This window comes from Sceloporus occidentalis, unplaced genomic scaffold, assembly GCF_023333645.1.
Source record: "Sceloporus occidentalis isolate IW3139 unplaced genomic scaffold, rSceOcc1.0.p SCAF_1, whole genome shotgun sequence".
Taxonomy (NCBI): domain Eukaryota; kingdom Metazoa; phylum Chordata; class Lepidosauria; order Squamata; family Phrynosomatidae; genus Sceloporus; species Sceloporus occidentalis.
The window spans coordinates 23,822,797-23,844,538 of NW_028316981.1; the positions used below are offsets into that span (position 1 = coordinate 23,822,797).

Sequence of the window (21,742 nt, forward strand, 5' to 3'; positions counted from 1 at the left end):
GAGAAGATTTTAGAAAAGATAAGGGAGAGCAAGGAATAGAAAACAAAAAAACTGACTTTGACGAGATATTGAAGGGAGAAAGAAGACAATTAATTAAGAAAACTTATAAATGTTTGTTAGAATCGGAATCATATGAAGAAACAGTGAAAATAAATATGATTAAGTGGGCACAGAATATTGGAAAAGAAATACCTCTCATACGTTGGGAAAATGTATGGAAAAGGAATTCAAACTTTGCAAAATGTAGCATCCTAAAAGAAAATTATTACAAACTTTTTATAGGTGATATATGACTCCAACCATGATAGCAAAACTAGGTAAAAATGGAAACAAAAATTGTTGGAAATGTAAGGCTAAAGTGGGGTCTTTATCTCACGTCTGGTGGCAGTGTAAAAAGGCTAAAAAATTGGAAAACAATACATAAGAATACTCAAGAAAAACATCCCATTAAGACCGGAACTCTTTTTGTTAAATATAATGGATATAATAGTTGATAATCTTGTACAAGATGAAATGAGTGTATTACTTTACATGATTACTGCCGCCCGAATGATATATGCAAGATACTGGAAATCAAACTTAACACCAACAATACAGGAATGGATAATAAAATTGAATGACTTAGCCATATTAGATAACTTATCAAAGTATGTAAATAAAAGAAAAACCCAACAATATGATGAAAAATAGAAAGAAGTAGCCAAACTGTGGGAAAACAAGACTGAATCATAATTATGGAAAGACCAAATTAACATAATACAATTTAGTAATTAAGAGTAAAGAAAGAAGAAGCAGCTTAAAGAATCCTATTTGTAACATTGATGCTGAAGAGGAACCGAATGTTTTAAACTGAATTTGTAACATGATGGAAATTGTAATACGACACTGTTAAATATTTTTTATGCTGAAATAAAATTTTTAAAAAAAAATTTAAAAAAGTATAATTGCATTTTAGATAGCATCAGTTAGTCTGCAATTTCTTTTAAAGCTGTCTGAAAGTAGAGAAGAGTTCAGGACCAGAACTTACATTACTTAGCATTATTTGAGATAATAACAATACATCAAAAGAGACAGTAAAGGATGCTGGGCACACTTTCCACCAGCAAATTACCACACAGCCTGCCTTTACAGATCTGGCAAGAAATGACTTGCATGAAATTAATGGGTGCCATCCTGTTAGGTATTTATGATCACATAAGAGTGAACTGCAGCATTGCACAATGCTTGTATTCTTTGGAGGGGAGCAGAGACAAAGCAACATCTCCAGAACTGTTGGGCAAATGAACCAACAACAGGATTGCTGCATCACAGGCCCCGTGGTGCCATGGGCATCAGAGCACTTTGAGACCTATTGCAACAAGCACCAAAATGCTATGGGACTTGTTGCAGAATGGGGAACTCCCATTGCACAACAAAGCACTGTGCAGGACATCTCAACATGCATTGTCACAACTCACACTAGAAGGATTGTGTGTGATCAAGGACATAGCTGTGACACTGCAAAGTTATGAATCGTGACCTCTGATGCAGGATCTTGGCTTTACAATTTGGTCCTCATGCTTTGCATCATAAACTCCTGCTTTATATTGTCTTATACAGTATGTGTAATAATAAAGGCATAAAATACAAGTATGGTCCCAGGGTAAATCCTTCCTAAACACATATTGCTAGAATCCTATTGGAGAGTCCCAACTGGAACAGAGCCATTGAATCTATTGTTGAACAATGAAGTAAATCTCATAGATTCAATGGGTCTGTGCTAGTTGAGCTACAGAATATGGGTCACTGCATGCGCATATCCAGACAGAAATTCTGTTCTTTTTGGTTGGCAGTTTGTTGTAGGGATGTCTGAGTGCTATGTTGCTGCTGAGATCTGGACTGGTTCATCATCACTAACTGCATGGATTGGGAATGCATACCCCTCCAAATGATGTTAAGAGTGCAACTCCCATGATAGCTCATCAGATTGCTGGCTGGGGCTGATGGGATTGTCACTCCAACATCTGGAGGGGCACATGTTCCCTCTTGTCACAGAGCCCAGGTGCTACTTAAAATTAAATAAAAGGTTGCTTTCCTTTGGGTCCACTTGCAAGACCGATCCAGTCTTTCAAATTTTCCTTTTTTTTTTGGGGGGGGGGCAGGAGAACATGGCTTCCTAAGTCAAAGTAATGAAACTGTTACTACACCTTCAAGCTTTGGGTGCTTCTCTGATTTCACTCTATGTCTCAAGGACACTACAAGCATTTTAGGCAAGAAAATGACAGTATGCCCTCAGTAATAGGTTTATTTGGAGATCTGGTATTGTCAGCCTCAGTAATGCAGAGGAGTCTATTCCTTTAGAAAATCATCAGATTTTCTCATGAACTACCGTGTCCAAATGCTGCTACATAAGGAAGGTAAGGACACCTGTACACCACAGGCAAAGCAAACGTGAGTTCAGCCTCTTTTGGGGAAGAGGCAGGTATACTGAAGAACAAAACATTGCAGAAAAATTGTGTAAAAACTATTTATTCACATATTTACAGAATAAAGAGAAATATGTTGCTAACAGCTGCCTTCATGGAGCGTATCCAGTCAGTCAATGCCTCTTAAGCCCTGGCCAGCTATGATGTACTCAGGTTCAGATCCTGGTATACTTTTAGCATAGCCTAAATAGATGCCAGCATACCTATGCTGGATCTCACAGCTCCTCAGCCAATGGCGTAATGGGCACCACAGGCTGAAGTCTTGTGGAACAGTCAACTTGCTCCCCACTCACCAAGTCAAAACGAGGGGAAAGGGCTGTATGTGTGCTTGCATATATTTGGCTGCACTTACACAATCTCTGAGAAAGCACACAACTGTTCATACACTAATGTATTGCTCCAACATGATTCAGACAGATTGCAAGATTTAATAAAGGCAGAAATCAATGTTGGACAGCCCACTTCCTACAATTTAGAAGAAAATATTTCATCCCAGCTCTCCTCTTGCATAGGTCAAGCCAGAGTTTGGAAAAGTTAGCTGTAGATCTTTGATTCCCAGAACTCTCCATCCAAGATGGCTGAGGCGTTCTGGGAGTTCTAGCCCAAAGTCGTTAACATTTCTCAGGTTAGAAGTGATATAGGGAAAGCCTTTTTCCTCAACCAAATTAATTTGGCCAGTCTAGACAAGTTGGGGCAGAGGAGCTGAACGAGCACCCAGATGGAGCCTAGCCTTCAACTGGCAAGAGCTGTATGCATTTTCTGATGCACATGGTAAGGCTGGAACTGTGTGTTCAATTCCCCCCTTACTCTGGACCACAATATGTCAGGTTTCTTTCTCCTGCATGAGTTCTCTGGTGGATGGTGAGGTTTGAGGCCCGACTGAAGCGTTTCCCACACTGGAGGCAGGGGTAGGGTTTCTCCCGCGTGTGGCCCCTCTGATGAATGGTGAGGGTAGTGCTACGGGTGAAGCTTTTCCCACAGTCAGCACACCGGTAGGGTTTCTCCCCAGTGTGGGTTCTCTGATGTGCAATCAGATTGGAATAATCACTGAATCCTTTTGCACAGTAAGTACAGCTATAGGGCTTCTCGCCCGTGTGGAGCCGGTGGTGTGTGATCAAGACTCCAAACTGCCGGAAGATCTTCCCACATTCGGGACACGGGTAACATTTATCTTTCCTTTTCCGAGCAGCTGCAGCTGCTTCCCCATAGCTTCTCCTGGAACAAGCAGACCGGCCACTTCTCTTTGCCAAAGTATTTCCCTGGAGCCCCTCTGCATTTGTCTGCTGACTACTCAGGGATGCATTGCACTCTGGCCTTTGCAGTCTTATGGCTGGCATCTCCACCATCTCAGGACCAGTCTGGCAAGGATCCTCTTCTTTAATACCATGTAACACTGTGATGTGTTCTGGAGCAAAAAGAAGAATGGGAAGGGAGGTGAAAGAAATTATTATCTTGTATAGGAAAGGGCCTAGCAATGCTTCCAAATTTTGGTCCTCCAGGTGTTTTTGTCTTCCAACTCCCAGAAACTCTAGCCCATTGGACCAACTATTAGAAATTCTCGGAGCTAAAATCCAAAATATCTGGAGGACCAAAGTTTAAGAAACACTGCCTAGGATGCCCTGCCTCCTGAATCCTGGCCTGTAAAGTTGGGCAGGTTTCACCACACACATCTCATCTTCCAATTGAGGAAGAAAGAGATGAGGTTGGAAAAGAGTTAATTTGTTATTTTCCTCCTTGTAGAGAAACACAGAACTCTGTGCCTCCCTCTGAATGGAGAAGGGCAAATGGAGCAGAGTGAAAGGACAGATGATGGGTGGGGATGGGCCCCTGTAATTTGGTCCCATGGGACTCACTGGAAACTATGCACCCCCTCCCCCCATTCTTGATCCAACACTGTCAATATAGATCAATGCCCGCTCCAACCTGCTGCCCTCCTGATATGCCAGACTACAATTCCTAAGATTCCAAATCAACATGGTCAATGCTGCTTGCAGAAAAGAGAAGCAAGAGACAATAAGAAAAAAAAAATCCCAGGAGTTTATTAGTTAAAATGACAGTGGCAGGGATGCCATAGACTCAATTGAATATATCTATGTTTAACTTCAGAGGGATGAAGAGCAATGGGTGAAGCTGAACCTTGAACCTGTACAGAAAAGGGCATGTTTTGAGAAAGGTTTTGCAAGGGGAAAGACACTTCTGGCTTCTGGAAACCCTATCACAGGGTTTTCTTGGCAGAATTTGTTCAGGGGGGTTTGCCTTTGCCATCTAGTGGGTTTTCATGGCCAAGCAAAGATTTGAACCTGAGTGTGTCCAGAGAAGGGCAACCAAAATGGTGAAGGGTCTGGAAACCATGCTTTATGAAGAGAGACTTAGGGAGCTGGGTATGTTTAGCCTGGAGGAGAGACGGTTAAGGGTGATATGATAGCCATGTTTAAATGTTTGAAAGGGTGTCATGTTGATAATGGGGAACCAGAGCTTCCACCTAAACACCAAGTTCTTCCTGACTGTAAGAGCTGTTCAACCGTGGAACACACTCCCTCAGAAAGTGGTGGAGTCTCCCTCTTTGGAGGTCTTTAAACACAGGCTGGGTGGCCATAAGTTGGGGGTGCTTTGATTGTGTATTCCTGCATGGCAGAGAACTGGACTGGATGGCCCTTGTGGTCTCCTCCAACTATGTGATTCTATGAACTCTGGTCTCCCAGCATCCTACTCCAACAGTCAAACCACAATCTAATACACACACACACGGGAAGGAAGGAGTAAAACAAATATAAAACTGTACAATACAACTGTAGAATAAGTTATCCAGGTGGAATACATAAAACAATGTAAAACAAAATAAAACCAACTGACAAATAATCAAAATATACAAGATGATATAACAATATTTAATTAAGACTTGAAAAGCTTTGGAAAACAAGAAAGTTATTGGAGTCTGGGGAGCCACTGGCTTCCCAGCAGTGTTTCAGGATATCGAGGCAGCAATCCTGTGAGTGCCATATGTGTGCTCAAGTTTCTTTTAGGACAGAGTGCAAGTTGCTATAGTGTAGGTCTTTGCACCATGTCTAAAATTTCCCCTGACGTCTAGGGGGAGCTGTTCTGCTGGTGAACTGGGGATGAGAGAGAGCAGGGAGGCAATTCAACTGATGTATCTTTGCAGAGAAACAATAGGAGGGTGCACTCCCTTTTCCTTCCCCTTCTAAAATGGGATGGTTTATCTGTCTCAGGTGCCTCTCTCCTCTTTACCTTCCCCATCAGTAAACAGCACCAGCCTCTCTCCTGATACCTGACTGGGGGGAGGGGTTGGATACAGCTGGAGGACAGCCCCTTGCACCTCATCCAAAAAACAAACAAACAAAATCTGAGAACAAAGACAGCAAAATGCAGGCCTATGACTAACATCTTCAATTTTTTTCTCCTGTATGGTTTTTAACACCTTGCCTGATGAAGAAGCCAGTGGAGCTTCAAAAGCTTGCAACATGTATATTGTGCATTTTGATTGGCCCAAATAAAGGTATCATTGTTTAGATGTTATTAGATTTGCAGGGGGAGAAATGAGGTGTGAGGCCCCCCACCTGCAGAGATGCCCGCTTCCTCCTTCTCTTCTTCCTTGACCTTCCCAGGGAAGGCAGAAGCGAGACCTGGAAATCCCATCCATGACTCTTCTGAATGTCTCTTGTAGGATGCCAGTTCCTGAAACATCAAAAGTTTTGAATCAGCATCAACAGTTTCAGGTTTTGTTTTCTCCTGTGAGCAATGGGAGTGCTCCCACTCTTCACAGAAGACAAAACAATCTCTCTCTTTCTTGCACGGGAAAAGATTTTCTCAAGACAGAGGGGTGCAATGTTACGAAGCTAATGTAAAGCTTAAGAGATAAAATTTCACACTTCAAATGTGGACAAAATCAGAGCTGGAGCTAAATTATCCTTGGAGTTCATAGGAAGAACAGACGTTTCTCACTATGGTGGAGAATGGCCACAGCCTTTGACTTTGTCATACTAAGAAAGCACCAGGGTTTGGAAATGTTACTTTTCTGGACTAGAAATCCCAGAATCCCTCAGCCAGCATAGATATTAGCCATTTTATCTGGGGCACTCCAGGAGCTGTAGTCCAATAAAGTAATTTCCCTAAGCTCTAGAAAGCACATGCAAGTTCTCAGCATCCTCTTCTTCCACTTGAAGCAATACTGAAATGTTTCAAAGTAAGGAATATTGTTCACTGGAAGAGAGTACTATAGAAGACAGGCAGCTGAAAAGACTGGTGTTTGTCTCTTTAAGTCAAATCTAAAGGATGAAAAGAAAAGAGACAAAAAGGTGGTTTTTCAGGTTACAGGAGGAAAGAATGGTTCCCAATAACTATCAGAAGGAACAAACAGTCTATAACCTCATTAGGAGGTGTTCAATGCTACAAAACAACTCAAAGATCCTGAACCGTAACATATGTTCATTTGAACCTTCTTAATATAAAATGGACAAAGTCAAGGACAGGTAGGCCTCAACATGTAGAGCAGATTTTGTCCCCAAATCCCCCCCCCCCCCAAAAATTACTCCCATTAGATAAAAAGATGTTTTCCAGAAATCTTTTTCTGCAATCATGAAAATTAAGGGACAAATGTCAACATGAAAACAGAAAACTGCATTCATTTTACTGCACATAAATCCCCCAAAGCTAGGAAATACATCTTGACCTGGATTAAATATCTATATTTCTATTAAGCAAGATCCCATGCTCAACCAGTTCTGCCCCCAAGACCACCCCTTATTTCGTTCCTTACTATCACTGCTCATTATATACAGCATCACCTCTGTTAATTAAAAATGATTGATACAGTGTGGTCTGTAACAAAATGGGATGGGTGATGTCAGTGGGACCATAAGTGGAGTTTTTCTTCCCAGGATTCATTAGAAACTGCACCATTTAAAAGCATTTCCTTGTTTTAAATGGGTTATTCCCTATTTGTTACCAAATGTGGCAAACCACTACAAGCCACTGAAAGCAAGCAAAAAGCCTTAATTTTTTTCACCTGTCTGCCACCAATTTCAAAGTTTTTTTGGCAGTGTCATACGGACTAAAATAATCAACTCTGGAGGACCATGTGCAATCCAAGGGATTTGTTTCCCAGCTCTTGGATAAAATATTCCTGTCAGTCAGCCCTTGCATTTTCCTGTGTTGTTTTGGTTTCTGAAGACATTCCTTTCTTCCTTCCTTCCTTCCTTCATCTGTCTGTCTGTCTGTCTTCACATTCAAGTCTGAAAACAGTGAATTACTAAGGAGCACTAGTACACTCTGAAAAATTAAGTACCTGAATCTCTGTTGCAGATGTTTCCTTTCCATCTTCCTGGGGATGATGGGTTAGTGTCGATTGAAATGATGATGCTATCCTGTACCCTGAACAAGGAGGTAAGAAGGGGAAATTGCAACAAAGATATTTGATATATTGTACACATTCAGGGCACAATTTGACATTCAAAGTTCCAATCTCTTCCCATTTTCAAATAACTGTAGTGTGGGAGAAAGAAAGAAAAATACAAAATGGAAGTCTACATATTGTGTGGATCAGGCAGTATGTAGGTAAGTACAGATCATGGAATGGATTGTTTAGGTTTAAATTCAAGGCAATGCTGCATTTTCAGCATAAACCCAAATTTAACTCATATATCCACTTTCAGGAAGAGGGTCAAGAAAGATGCAACACACAATATGTACCATTGGCCCTGCCATGAAGCAGAGCAGTCGTTACCCCAGGCAATGGCTTAGGGATGTGATGAAAAGACAGTACAGTGCGCCCACATCATATGCGGATGCACCATACGCGGCTTTCAGCATACGCTGAAAGCCGTGAGGGAGCCTGAGGGAGCCTGTGGGGTGCAAGGGGCAGCGCGTCCCATTAAACGTAATGGGGCATGCACCTGTGCTGTTGCGCCATGCACAAGACCCATTATTTTCAATGGGGCTCGAGCATACACTTTTTTTATGCGTGGGGGGGGGAGGGGTCCGGAATGGATCCCCCGCGTAAAAAAAGGGAGCACTGTACCTTATTAATTGGTTACTGTTGTATTCTTACTGGTACCAATGGACTGAGTGCAATTTTCTGCTCATGTGCCAGAGCAATTCAACCAACATTAGACTGGATATGCTTTGATGGTGTAGACAGGGTGGAGACATCCCCATTTATTCTTCTGTCTCAGGCAGCTAAAACTCTTGGGTTGATCTGATACTTCCCTTGAATTGCAGCCCTGCTTCAGAGACTGTTTTGGGGTGGGAGTTTAAATCAGAGTTTCTCAGGCTATCTGATGAGAACTAGCCATTTTTTTCTTAAATTGCCAGGGACTGATACCATATTTGTGTCCATTAGCTAAATTGTTTGCTTCTTTACTGGAAACACTTCATGGACCAGAAGCAGATGGCTAGCAGACAGATATTGGTGCAGGAACAATCAACTTAAGTAGCTCTGGTGTAAAGAATAAGCCTATATTTATCAAGCTATTATTTTGGAATCTCAAGATAATAATTGTGGAGGGAAGTCTGGACAGAGCGAGTTTATTCTCTGTCTGTGGATGTTTCTTGAGATCAGTCCTTTCAAACCCATATTTCCTTTGTGGAAGCAAAAGATAATGCTGGAGTGAGAAAAAGATTATACTGTATCTCTTGCTGTAGAGCAATGGTGGGGAAAGAGTGCTCTACTGGCAGAATGCAATTCCCCAAGGCTATTTGGAGACTTTCAGCACAGTCAAATCTTTGAAAAAAAATTATTCCTGTTAAAATGACCCACTCTCCCTGCCCCCAGCCCCTGAGGAGGCTTGGGGATTGATCACTATGGTGCAGTACAGACTGGCCCTTTGGGGTGGCCTGCACCCGCCCCTTTCCACACAGGATTGGGGCCAAGGCAGCCATACCAGCAGCCCCTGCAGCCCCAACCTAGTGCTTTTCCAGGCCACGGAGAAGCGCCAAAACGCCACTTCCCCATGGCCTGGAAAAGGGGTATCTTTGGGACTGCATGCCCCTGGACACCCTGACAGGTGCAGCCATGGGAGAAAGGGGCCGAACAGCCCCTTTCTCCCTGGCTTCATTCCCATGGCAATCTAGCCACAGGAATGAAACGCATGCCCAAAAGGAACTCCGTTTTGGAGTTCCTTTCTGCACCGCACATAGGGCACCACAAGCGCCCCCCAGTGGCGCAGTGATGTCACACACGCACTGGTTCGTGTGGAAGTGGTGCGTGCGTGACGCCATCATCACGTGCTGTGTATGGATGGCACACCTTCAAAATGGCTTCGTCCATACAAACTAGAGCTGAGGAGCGTGCAGTTGCTGCGCGCTCCCCAGTCCTAGTTTTGTCCTTAGGACGGCGCTTCCGTGCCATCTGTATCAGGCCCATATTATGCCACCCTGGGCCTCAGGAAAAGTTTTTCTTTAAACAGGAGGTGAACCAGATTGACTTTCAATTTTTTAAAAAGGGCACTGCAGAAATAGCCTTGAGGGCCATATGCTGTTGGAAATTTTCACTTCATCTGCCCTGGAGTTACAGCTTTAAAAGCCTAGATCAAATTATATTTTAAAATTTGATTTTAGGGAGACTTGCTCCTTTTTGTAAAATCATTCAGTTGGTCCAGTTGACCTGGCTGGGGATTTCAGATATAGAATGACCATGAATCCATCTGATACCCATCCAAAGGCATGCAGAAGCGCTGTAGCTCAGATTGTATGTTCTGCATAAAGAAGATTCCAAGTTTAATCCCTGGTTTCTCCAAGCTAGGGTTGGAAAAGGCCCCTGTCTGAAAGCTTAAGAGAGTTACTGTCCAAAAACCCTGAACCTAGATGCACCAATCCTCCTTCCCAAGAAATAATTCCTATAATATTTTCCTATGGTTTTATGAAGAAAAGTAGCAGAACAGATCAAATTTAGAAGGTAAGGTGATCTTCTTGTTGTTTCAGAGACAGTCACATACCTGTATCCCCATTCATTTCCAACTGGAGTTCCTCTGGGGAGAAAAAGAAAAGAATCAGAGGACAAGAGGACACTGTGGATGACATGAGGGGACACACTCTGAGCACAGGGGTAGTCAATGGTGGCAGGGACTAAGTGTCTAACCGACAAGGGACTGCGCTGCCCCATTTTAAACTCAAAATTGGCCAGATTTTCCAATTCGAAATAATTTCTGGTTATGGCTTTTGTCAGATGTCCTCTAGAATGTTTTCGGGGTGGATGGATATTTTTTACCAGGAAAAAGATTGTGTGTGAAGGGGACTCAGGGGCGGGGGTTGGTTCCTAGAAGCCACATTTTCCCAACCAATAATAATAATAATAATAATAATAATAATAATACATTTTATTTGTATACCGCTATTCCAACATTAAATCATAGCGGTTAACAACATTAATACAATAAAAAACATAATACATATCCCCAACAACAAATATCCCCATCCCCCAAAAAAAAAAAAAAAACCTATACTATACCTTGTCCTAGTCATTATTATTTTAAAGCTACCACTTAAGAAGCAATAAAAGTCTAGTGGTCCATCTGAGATGGTACAAAAAATCATAATAAAGTGGCCCCTTGGTTTGGTTCCAGGATCGCATGTGGATACCAAAACCCTGAAGTCCCATTAACGCTCAATTCTTAATGCTTAAGTCCTACTAAATACAATGGCATAGTGAAATGGTGTCTATTACATAAAATAACAAAAACAAGGTTTGCTTTTTGGAATTTATGTCTTTTGGGAATATTTTCAAGCTGTGGATGGTTGAAGCTGTGGATAAAGAATCCAAGGATATGAAGGTCAACTGTACAGTTGTTACCTGTTAGATCTTTCACTGGTTTTCTCTGGCATCTACAGTTTTAAAGGATCTTTCCTGGAGAACACAGCCAGCAAGTAGACAGTTGAGCAGGGGTGGACCAGTGTTTTGGTTCAACATAAAAGCAACTTCTTTAAAAAAAAAGCCATACAATCTGCCTCACTCACATGGCTGTAGTGTGCACATAAATGCCCCTCAACACCCTATGAGGACAACTAGTGCCACAGACAGCAAGCGCTTCCTTACCTTTGAATCGCAGCAGTGCCTCCTGAAGAAGAGTCCGTTTCCAGGAGAACCTACGGAGCCTCTGTTTTAGCTCTTCTACAGCAGGGTCTACCATCAACACTCCATCTTCCAAGCTGGGGAGGGAAAGAAGGTGGGTGATCCCATAGCAGATCCACTTCTCTGCTCCTTACAAACCCAGCAGAGCAGAAGAAGGAAGAGTTTAAAATGTACCTGTTCTTGGTGCTTTCAACACCCTGGAAATAGAGTAAGAAGAAAGAGGAGGAGGGTGTGCATAAAAAAGGAAGCAAGATTACAATGCCATAAATATGATAACTCTGATGTTGGCTAAATGTGGCAACCATAATGATGGTTTTATACAGTGCATTGTGAAATGCATTACTCTATATACTCATGTACAGTCAGACCTTGGTATCTTTGGAGGATCCCACCCACCCACCCCGGAAACCAAAAAATGTAGGACTTCAAGTCCCATTGTCCTTAATGGTGACGCAACATGCGTGTGTCCACTAGTGCAGCTGAATGCATGTCATTGGGGACAATGGGGCTTGCCATCCATCTGTGGATGCTTAAATTTGTGAATGGCAAGCCCACAGGTAATAAGGCCCCACTATAGAAAGCTAGATATTTTAGTCAAAAATTGACCCAGAGTCAATGTAAGCACTATACTTTTAACTCTTATAGAAAAACAAACTATCCCCTTCTCTGAGTAGAGTGGCAAAAGGTGAGAGCTTAGTCCATCCTGGGAGCACCTTAAAGAACCCCTGACCCACTCTACTCTCTCCACCGAGGCACCACTTCTGATATTTTTGAATGCCTGAATGGGAAAATTGTGGAGGTTGCAACTCTTTGGTGCTTCCTCTCAAAGGAGTGGCAAGAGGAATCGGGCTTTGAAAAGTTTAAATAAGATATTTGTGTGTGCTTATCAGCTTTTCTGGGTTAAAATCAGGCAAATTTACCCTAAAAGCCATAATCATTGCTAATATAGTCAACATTTTCTTTGTTTTGCCTTCTCATCCCTTTTGACATATGCACATTTTCTTAGCCCAGGACTGGACCTGGTCGCCTTCCCCACACATTATACAGTTTACCACAACTTCCGCCTCATCCATCCAGTCTTTAGGATGAGCACTGTTATGCCTGCCAGAATTTTGTACGTTCTTTGGCACCATTGTTCTTTGCTTCATCCTTTACATCCTTTGTTATATGTCCCTAAGTTTTACCCTCAACTTATCCACGGGTCATATCAAAATCCATAATTTTGGCCCCAAACCTGCCCTTGACTTATACACGACTTATAGTCAAGTATATGCGATACCTCAGAAGAGGGTGGGTCTTTCTTCACTGGAGACTCCTACACTAGCAGGGACCTGGAACTTGATGGTCCTTGGAGACCCTTCCAACTCTATGATTCTGTGATTAAAACTATGCCAGGCCTTCCAGCTGCAGAAGCTCTAGAGCAGAACCGGGCAGTTGGTGACTAATCTTCAGTCACCTACTCCATGCACCTTCCTGCACCCCATGTCTTACCTTCATGCTGCCACCACAAGTCATAAAAAACCCCATGGATATACAGATTGGCATGTGACTCAACCAAGCACAAAAAAGGTGATGAAGGGAGAACAGAAAGGGAAAAATAAGAATCCCTGTATACCTTTGGCTTCAAGCCCCCAACTATCTTCTCCGAAAGAAATGTGTCCCTTAACTTCAGTTTGCTCAACTTTGCCCTCAAAACCAGAAACAGGCTGTCAAAGTGAATACATCATTTGGGTTGCCTCCACATTTTACAAGTGACCCATTGCACGTTTAGTATTGTGTCACAAATGTATCCCAATCATTTCTGTGATCAGCTCTGGACAGCTCCCACAGAGTTACCCAACTGCATCAACGAGAGACCAGGAAAGCAGATAAAGCTAAGAGACACCAACATGGCCAAAAAACAAAATAAGACAAGTTCAAGATTGTTGTTACTTTTCCTTCCTCTCGTATTCTCAACTGCTTGGCCATTACAAGAAACAAGATAGTGACTAGTTCTGCCTTAAAACAGAGATTTAAATCTAAAGTTTACAACTAGACCAAAGAGAATCACCTAGAATGCTCCTATGTTTCAAAAGTGATGTAATCTGTAGACATCACTGGGACACAGTGACTAGAAGGCAGGACTGGGACTCCAGAGATCCAGGATCAAATCCCCATTTAGCACTCAAACTCACCAGCTGATATTGGGCCAGATAGTCTCTTTGAACTCCTAGAGTTGTTGCGCTGATAAAGTGTGGAGCAGGAGATAACTCAGGTATGCCATTTTGAGCTCATCTGTAGGCCTGTAGCTAGGCTGGGGCAACTGGGGCACAGGGACCCAAAGAGACATGGCTCCTTTGTCTGCTGCAACAGAGGTGCCATAAGTGCCCTGGAGCAGTGCTGTAACATCCCTCGTGTGCACTAGCCACATAATTGAAGTGCGCCCCGTGTAAACAGCGATGCGCCAAGATGGTACCTGCAGCGCATGGTAGTACTCAGGAGTGTACGAAAAAATATAGGGGCCTCGAATGTACTTTCTGCCCCAGGGCCCCTAAAGGCCTAGCTACAGACCTGGCTCATCTCCTCTTAACTGCACATTAAACAGCAAATAAAGGGTCAGTGTGACGCAGTGGCTTGAGTGTTGGACTCTGGAGGTTCAATTCCCAGCTTGGTCATGAAACCCACTGGATGACCTTGGGCTAACTACAATGGCAATGGCAAACCTCCTCTGAATAAATCTTGTCAAGAAAATCCCATGATAGGTCTGCCTTCAAGTTGCCATAGGTTGGAAATGACCAAAAGGCACACAGAAGCAGAAGCAGCAGCAACAAGGTGATTTACCTGCAAAGACTGACTCAATGATGGCTCTCTTTCCTGCTCGCCCAGAAGTTCCTGTAGCAGCGAATCTTCACTGGTCCCTTTGGAGTCTTGCTCATAGCCACCCTGGACAATGTCTCTTTTGAGCTCCTCCACATGATTCAGCCAGTGCCTTTCCCATGTCTCCAGATATCCCCGCAGCTCCTTCCATTCCCAGATAACCTGCTGCTCTTCCACCTCCATCTGCTTCTGCAGTCAAAGAATCAAGCAGAACAAACCTGAAAAAATCCCAACACTTGCATTCCACCCCCCACTGTGATTCACAGCTGCCTGGTAGACAGAAATTCAACAGGCAAAGCTTTGCTTAACACAAAACATGCGGAGAAACTTCACTGCCTAAATTCCCATTCAAACGTGAGATTGCTGGATGACCTTCAGTCAGTCACAGTCTCACAGCCTAGTCTTCCCCATAAGGTTATTGTAAGGGTAAAAGGAGGAGATTGTAAACCCTGTATTTATACCCACCAGCAATTCCTCTCTTTGCTTCCCTTCACTCATTTGGGTTTCTCTCTCTCTTCTCCAATGAGCCTGAAGTTCCTCTGATTCTCCCTGGTAGAAAAACATGGTTATTTTTGTAAATAGTAACAAATAAGGGCTGTCAGTTTTTTGTTACCAAGCTTTGCTCCTGTGCCCTTTGCAGCCGACTATATTCATTCTGGCCACAAAAGGCTTCCTTTACTGACTTCTGACAAGAGGGAGTCACCTTTTTTGCAATTTTTCTGCCCAGATGGCGATCCCTTTGCCTGGAAGTCATTTCCCATTTCTCCCAATTCAGTGATCCTTAGAGAAGAGTTAAATTACATACAGAGGCACAGACACAGACTGAAGAGAAGGAGGAGAAAATGTCACTCCTTTCCCCAACCTTGAACACCCCCCCTATGTAATGGGCTACAACTCCCATCATCCTCAGCCAAGCACCTCCTCAGTGTCATCCTCTAGGCACAAAGACACAGGCTGAAGAGAGGGAGGGGAAAATGTCACTACAGGTCCAGGCCTTCCACAACCTGGATTTCCACAACCCCAGTCTTCCACAATTTGGACTGCAACTCCCATCATTCCATCCTCCATGCACAGACATAGGCTGGAGAGAGAGAAAAAGAGGGAGGGAAATTGTGCCACTCCCTTCCCCAACCTGGTACGCATCCCCTTTTCTACAGCTCCCATCATCCTCATCCTACCACCTCCTGAGATGGTCAGTGTCATCCTCCATGTTGAAGAGAGAGGGGACATATGTCACTACAGGTCCAGGCCTTCTTCCCCAACCTGGTACACCCCCCTCCATGTGATAGACTACAACTCTTATCATGTCATCCTCCATGCACAGACTCAGGCTGGAGAGAGAGAGAGAGAGAGGCAAATCTAGTTATCATGCCTCCCCATCCCTGTCTAAAGGACTCCAACTCCCATCATCCTCATCTTACCACCTCCATGTTGAAGGGGGGAGCAAATGTCACTACAGGCCCAGGCCTTCTTGCACAAACCCAACCTTTCACAACTTGGACTGCACCTCCCATCATGTCACCTTCCATGCACAGACACAGGCTGAAGGATAGGTGTGGGGGGGATCTACTTCTAATGTCACTCCCTTCCCCAACCAGGTGCTCCCTCCCCCCTCTTCCTTCTAAAGGACTCCAACTCCCATCACCTTCATCCTACCACATCCCATGTTGAAGAGAGCGAGATAGGGTGTGTGTGTGTGTGTGCAAATGTCACTACAGGCCCAGGCCTTCTTCCACAACCTTGACTGCAATTTCCATCATGTCATCCTCCATGCACAGACTCAGGCTGAAGGATAAAAGGGGGGAGGGGTCCTGCTTATAATGCCACTTCCTTCCCCAACCATGGGCTCCCTCCCCTCTTCCTTCCAAAGCACTCCAACTCCCATCATCCTCATCCCACCACTTTCTGAGCTGATCAGTGTCATCCTCCCATGTTGGAGAAAGAAAGAAGGTTGGGGGGGGGGATGTCAATACAGGCCCGGGCCTTCTTGTACAACTCCAGCCTTCCATAACTTGGACTGCAACTCCCATCATGTCACCCTCCATGTTCATACAGGATAGGTGTACGGGGGGATGTACTTCTAAAGCCACCCCTTTCCCCAACCAGGTGCTCCCTCTCCTCTTCTTCTTCCTCCTAAAGGACTCCAATCCCCATCATCCTCATTCTACTACCTGTTGAGCTGCCAAGGCCTTCTTGTAAACCCCAACCTTCCGTAGTTTGGACTGCAACTCCCATCATGCCGTCCTCCATGCACAGACACGGGCTGAAGGACAGGTGGGGGGGTCTACTTGTAATGCCAGCCCCTTCCCCCAACCAAGGGCTCCCTCCCCAAGGACTGCAACTCCCATCCTCCCCATCCTCTCTCTGCTCACAGGCTGAAGGACTAAGAGAGGGGGGGCTGTCTACTTGTAATGCCACCCTTCCCCCCCCAACCAGGGGCTCCCTCCCCCCTCTCCCTCCCCAAGGACTGCAGCTCCCATCCTGCTGCTCACAGAGGGGGGCTCTTCCTCTGCCCCGCGGAGGCCGAGGGCGAGGGCGGCGAGGGCCGGGTTGGGCCGGAGGAGGAGGCGCTGGAGGGGCAGGGGCTGGAGGCAGCGCGGGCAGCGGAGGCTCCGCTCCAGAGGCGCCCAGCGCTGGGAGGCACAGCCCCGGCAGACGTTGTGCCCGCAGCCCGGGAGCATCACTGGGTCCCGCAGCAGCCCCCGGCAGAGCGGGCAGCACAGCCACTCCCCCGGCGGCAAGCAAGGCCCCGCCGCCATGGCCAGGCAGCGGCAGCAGCAGCAGCAGCAGCACAAAGGCAGCCCGGGGAGGGGCTTCCGGAGGACACGCCTTCAAGCACAGCCACTACACTACAACTCCCATCATCCCCAGCCAAGCACTTCCTGGGCTGTGGTGTGTCATCCTCCCATCTCAGGCGCAGGCTGAAAAGTGTCACCTTCTTCCACAACTTAGTGAGCCCTCCCCCTCCATCTGATGGACTGCAACTCCCATCATCCTCAGCCCAACCACTTCCTCCAAGCGCTTGAAGCGATGGAAGGGGCAAATGGCACTGCCTTCCCTAACCTGGAATGCCTCTCCCCCTCCCACCGTGTAATGGACTCCAACTCCCATCATCCTCAGCCAAGCACCTCCAGTCCTGAGAGGCTGAGTCTCCCATCACAGACAGGCTGAAAAGTGTCACTACCTTCCCCAACCTAGTGAGGCCCTCCCTCCATGTAATGGACTGCAACTCCCATCACTCCCAGCCAAACACCTCCTGAGTGATTATGTGTCATCCACCAGGCACTGCCTTCCCTAACCTGGAAGCAAGTCAAAGAGAGGGAGAGGCAAATGTCACTACCTTTCCTAATCTGGAAAAAAAACCCATGTAAAGGACTGCAACTCCCATCACCCCCAGCCAAGCACCTCCTGAACTGCTCAGGTCTTTCAGCACCTTATCAGAAACCTTCTCAGAATTTTGTTTTCGTAGTGACAATTGCTTCACTTTGTCTGGACTCCAGATTGTCTCCAAGGTTTTCAGTGTTGATGGCTTACTTCTGCAGTAGCAGAAATCTTATCTTTTTCAATGAAACTAACGTAAGTTTCAAGAGCCAGTGTGGTGTAGTGGTCTGAATATTAGACTACAGTCCAAAGCACATTGCAGAAATAATCCAGTTTGAGACCACTTTAACTGCCCTGGCTCAGTACTTGGAAATCCTGGGAATTGTAGTTTATCTGGCAGAGAAGGCGTATGACTCTGGAGACCAAAGGTTCAACTCCCTACTAGGCCATTAAACCCAATGGGTGACCTTGGGCAAGTTACACTCTCTCAGCCTCAGAGGATGGCCATGGCAAGCCTCCTGTGAACAAATCTTGCCAAGAAAACCCTACGATAGGTTCTCCTTAGAGTCACCATAAGTCCAAAATGACTTGAAGGCACACAACAAACAAACAAAAATCAGAAAACATATCCAGGGATAGCCATGTTGCAAAGTATGTTCTTCAGGTTTATCTTGTGAGGAGGCACAGTGGAGTAACTCATGCTCAGGGTGACCAGAGGTCCTCACTGCAAAGGAGGACAAGGCACTACAAAAATGGAGTATACTACCCAATAAATGCTCAAGCCACTCCTAGAAATGGAAATTCATGCTTCTCAGTCTGGTTCAAAATGGAGGACCTTTTAGAATTCCTTCTGGACAGAAGGGCAAAATGGAGCTTTGAAAGCTTGCAACATGTCCTTCATGCATTTTTGTTTGGCCCAGTGAGGTGTCTCTCTTTTGCCAGTTGCCCTGAGAAATCAATAAAACAAAATAAAACTTCAGCTACGGAACAAGGGATGGATTGGAAACATCATATTCAACCTGAAGAAGAGTCCTGCAGCTTTTTTGCCAGCTTTTGGGTCAGTCATAATAGAGATAATATTCTGTTGATGGGCTTTTAAAACTTCAATGGACCATGTTGCTAGAAATATTTTATGAACAAACCAGCAGTGATAACAAGGATATTTTTAATGCCAATAACAGGGCTAATAAATAAAAATAAATAAATAAAAGCTAGTTATAGGTCCATCTACACTGTAGAAATCACAGAATCAGACTTGGAGGAGATCACAAAAATAATGTAGTTTAACACCACTTTAACTATCCATCCTACAAAATCCTGGGATTTGTAGTTTTGTGAGGCACCAGCACTCTTTGGCAGAGAAGCTAAGGACTTGGTAATATTTAAAAAACCCCAAGACTCCATAGGATGTTGCTACAGCACTTAAAATGGTGTCAAACTGCATTATTTCTATACATACACCCATGATCAATACATTATTCCAAGCCTAGATCATGCTGCATCTCCTTATGGAGGGGAAATGTATGCTGGACTCAGATGATGTGCTTGTTTTCTGTACGCATGGAGGTTTTGTTTATTTTTATTTCAAAGCTGGGCAGTCCTCTTGCATGTACGTTAAAAGCAGTTTCTACCACATCAGCATTTCATTGCTCCTGCAGTCGTTTATTTGCTGGATCATGACTGTGTTTGCGGTGTGCTAAAGATTTACAAGTGGAAATGGATTAAGAGAAAGCAGTGATTGTGGAGGTACATTTCTGACATGTGAACCTTAAATGCCTTATTTGCTTGCCTTGGATTCCAAGGCTTACAATCAGATTTTGGAGATTTCGGAGGGACATCAAAATTAATTTAGTCCATCTCTCCTGCAATGTAGGGCATCCTTATTATTATTATCCCTTTTATTGTTATCATACACTTACTTCTGATATGGTTTTCCCCCTTCCATTGTTGACTAGATAATTTCATGGAGGATAAAGCTATCCATGGCTTCTAGTTCCAATAGCCAAATACCCTCTTTACTATTAGAAGCAGCATGCCTCTGAACATCAGGAACTAGGGAATAGAGAGCCAGGAGGGTGCTGTTGCCACCATGTCCTATTTCCAGACATCTCAGAGGCATCTCAAGGTAAGGGTGACCAAAATGGTGAAAGGTCTAGAAAACCGGTCGTATGAGGAGTGGCTTAGGGACCTTGGCATGTTTAGCCTGGAGAAGGTTAAGAGGTGATAGGATAGCCATGTTTAAATATTTGAAGGGATGTCATATTGAGGACAGAGCAAGCTTGTTTTCTACAGAGACCAGGACACAATGGATTCAAACTAAAGAAAGAGAGATTCCACTTAAACTTTAGGAAGAGCTTCTTGATGGTAAGAGCGGTTTCTGCATGGCAGGGAATTAGACTGGATGGCCCTTGAGGTCTCTTCCAGCTCTTATGATCCAGCCAGGGCCTTCTTATGTAAACTTGTTTATGCAACATGTATATTCGTTTTTTGTGGGTTTTCGGGCTATATGGCCATGTTCTGGAAGAATTTATTCCTGATGTTTCACCTGCATCTGTAGACTTCCATGCCACCAATCTCTGAAGATGCCAACCACAGATGCAGGCGCAATGTCAGGAATAAATTATTCCAGAACATGGCCACACAGCCTGAAAAACCCACAAAAAAACCTGAAAACCTTTAACATCAGTATGTATATATTCTTTCACATTCCCCTCCTTGGTCCTATGAAAGATCGTACAACTTTCTGTGCATCCTCTGTCTGCCTCTGAAATGTGATGGCTTGGCCTCCATTTCTCCATCCATACAGGTAATCCCTATTGTAAGATAACTAATTTGTGTAGAAATAAATGTTTCTGTACCAGATTCCTGCCTCCCTGCAGGGGTTTGGCTCCATGTATTTAGGAGCTTTTATTGTTTCACCATTTAATGCTTTGTTGGAAGCAAAGTCCATTCTGAATTTATCTGCCACCTGGGTTATGTACTCATATAAGAAAGACTATGAATTGGGGGCAGTGAAGATCCCAGACCGTCCAACCATTGGAGACCCAAGGAAAGTCATTATGAACTAACTATCCAGGCTATAGGGATTACTTAAATAACAAAAGAGTGACTTGGAAAGCAGCTCAGCAATACAATTACAGCCAGGAAGGCCAAAAGGAACACAATTATATTTCTCCCTCCTGCTCTGCTCTCATGCTAAAAGAATGCTAATTCTTAAGAACAGCAATGAATACATTTGAAAACACATTATTTTGCAACTAGTTCATTATCCTGTGAAAGCTCCAGGATTGGTTTTGGTATCCACAGGAAGTATGCAGGGTTTGGAGGCAAGTATAAATGTCTGCCTACATGGTTGGTTCTTGCCCCAATAGTGGCAAATACATGCCTCTGTTTTGCATTTGTGGGATGCATTCAAAACTTTGTTCAGATTTGTTTCTGGAGGCTTCAGCCCCTTCCCAAAGAAGCTGCACACTATGTCAGCATATTGTTAATGTTATGCATGATAACAGTGCTGAGGTTCATACTGATGTTATATTATAGAACATATATCTAGGGGTAGCTGCGCTGGTCATACTGCAGACTACAAGAACACCCAAAATCCACAAAACAGCAATACCTTTACAGGCCAACCAAAATGCACACAATACATGATGCAGACTTTTGAAGCTCCACTGGCTTCATCAGGCAAAGAAAGCATCTGTGTTGCTAATGGAGTTTAACAACACAAAAACTTTAGCAACACAAAATCAGTGTAGTGTAGTGATTTGATTGTGGGACTACCACTCTGGAGACCAAGGTTCAATTCCCAGCTCAGCCATAAACCCAATGGGTGACCTTGGGCAAGTTACATGCGCTAAGCCTCAGAAGAAGGCAATGGCAAAGCTCCTCTGAACAAATCTTGCCGAGAAAACCCCATGATAGGTTCACCATAAGTCTGAAGACTTGAAGGCACATAACAACAATGGAGTTAACTTTTATGTTCTGGACTTCAAGACTTTTTGTCTCTCAGAATCCACAT

The 21,742-nt window shown here is 44.2% G+C and overlaps 1 protein-coding gene across 1 annotated transcript; it reads right to left on the minus strand.

Moving 5' to 3' along the window:
- Positions 1–3,171: 3,171 nt before the first annotated feature.
- On the minus strand, positions 3,172–17,162 carry LOC149321205 (uncharacterized). The gene is made up of 9 exons (XM_089509768.1): positions 16,896–17,162; positions 14,869–14,952; positions 14,368–14,592; positions 11,722–11,744; positions 11,512–11,624; positions 10,415–10,447; positions 7,768–7,853; positions 6,041–6,158; positions 3,172–3,870 (listed from the first exon to the last, which is right to left on the minus strand). The coding sequence occupies exons 1-9, from the start codon at positions 17,160–17,162 to the stop codon at positions 3,269–3,271; spliced, it is 1,551 nt and encodes a 516-aa protein (XP_089365894.1). The 3' UTR covers positions 3,172–3,268.
- Positions 17,163–21,742: the final 4,580 nt, after the last annotated feature.

Excerpts from the sequence above, each read along its gene's own strand:
- LOC149321205 (XM_089509768.1), bottom strand. The coding sequence starts at position 17,162 with ATGGCGGCGGGGCCTTGCTTGCCGCCGGGGGAGTGGCTGTGCTGCCCG. Across the intron at positions 14,953-16,895 it reads CAGAGGAAGAGCCCCCCTCT|GGAGAATCAGAGGAACTTCA; the intron begins GTGAGCAGCAGG and ends TTTTTCTACCAG. Across the intron at positions 7,854-10,414 it reads GGAAATGAATGGGGATACAG|GGTACAGGATAGCATCATCA; the intron begins GTATGTGACTGT and ends CTCCTTGTTCAG.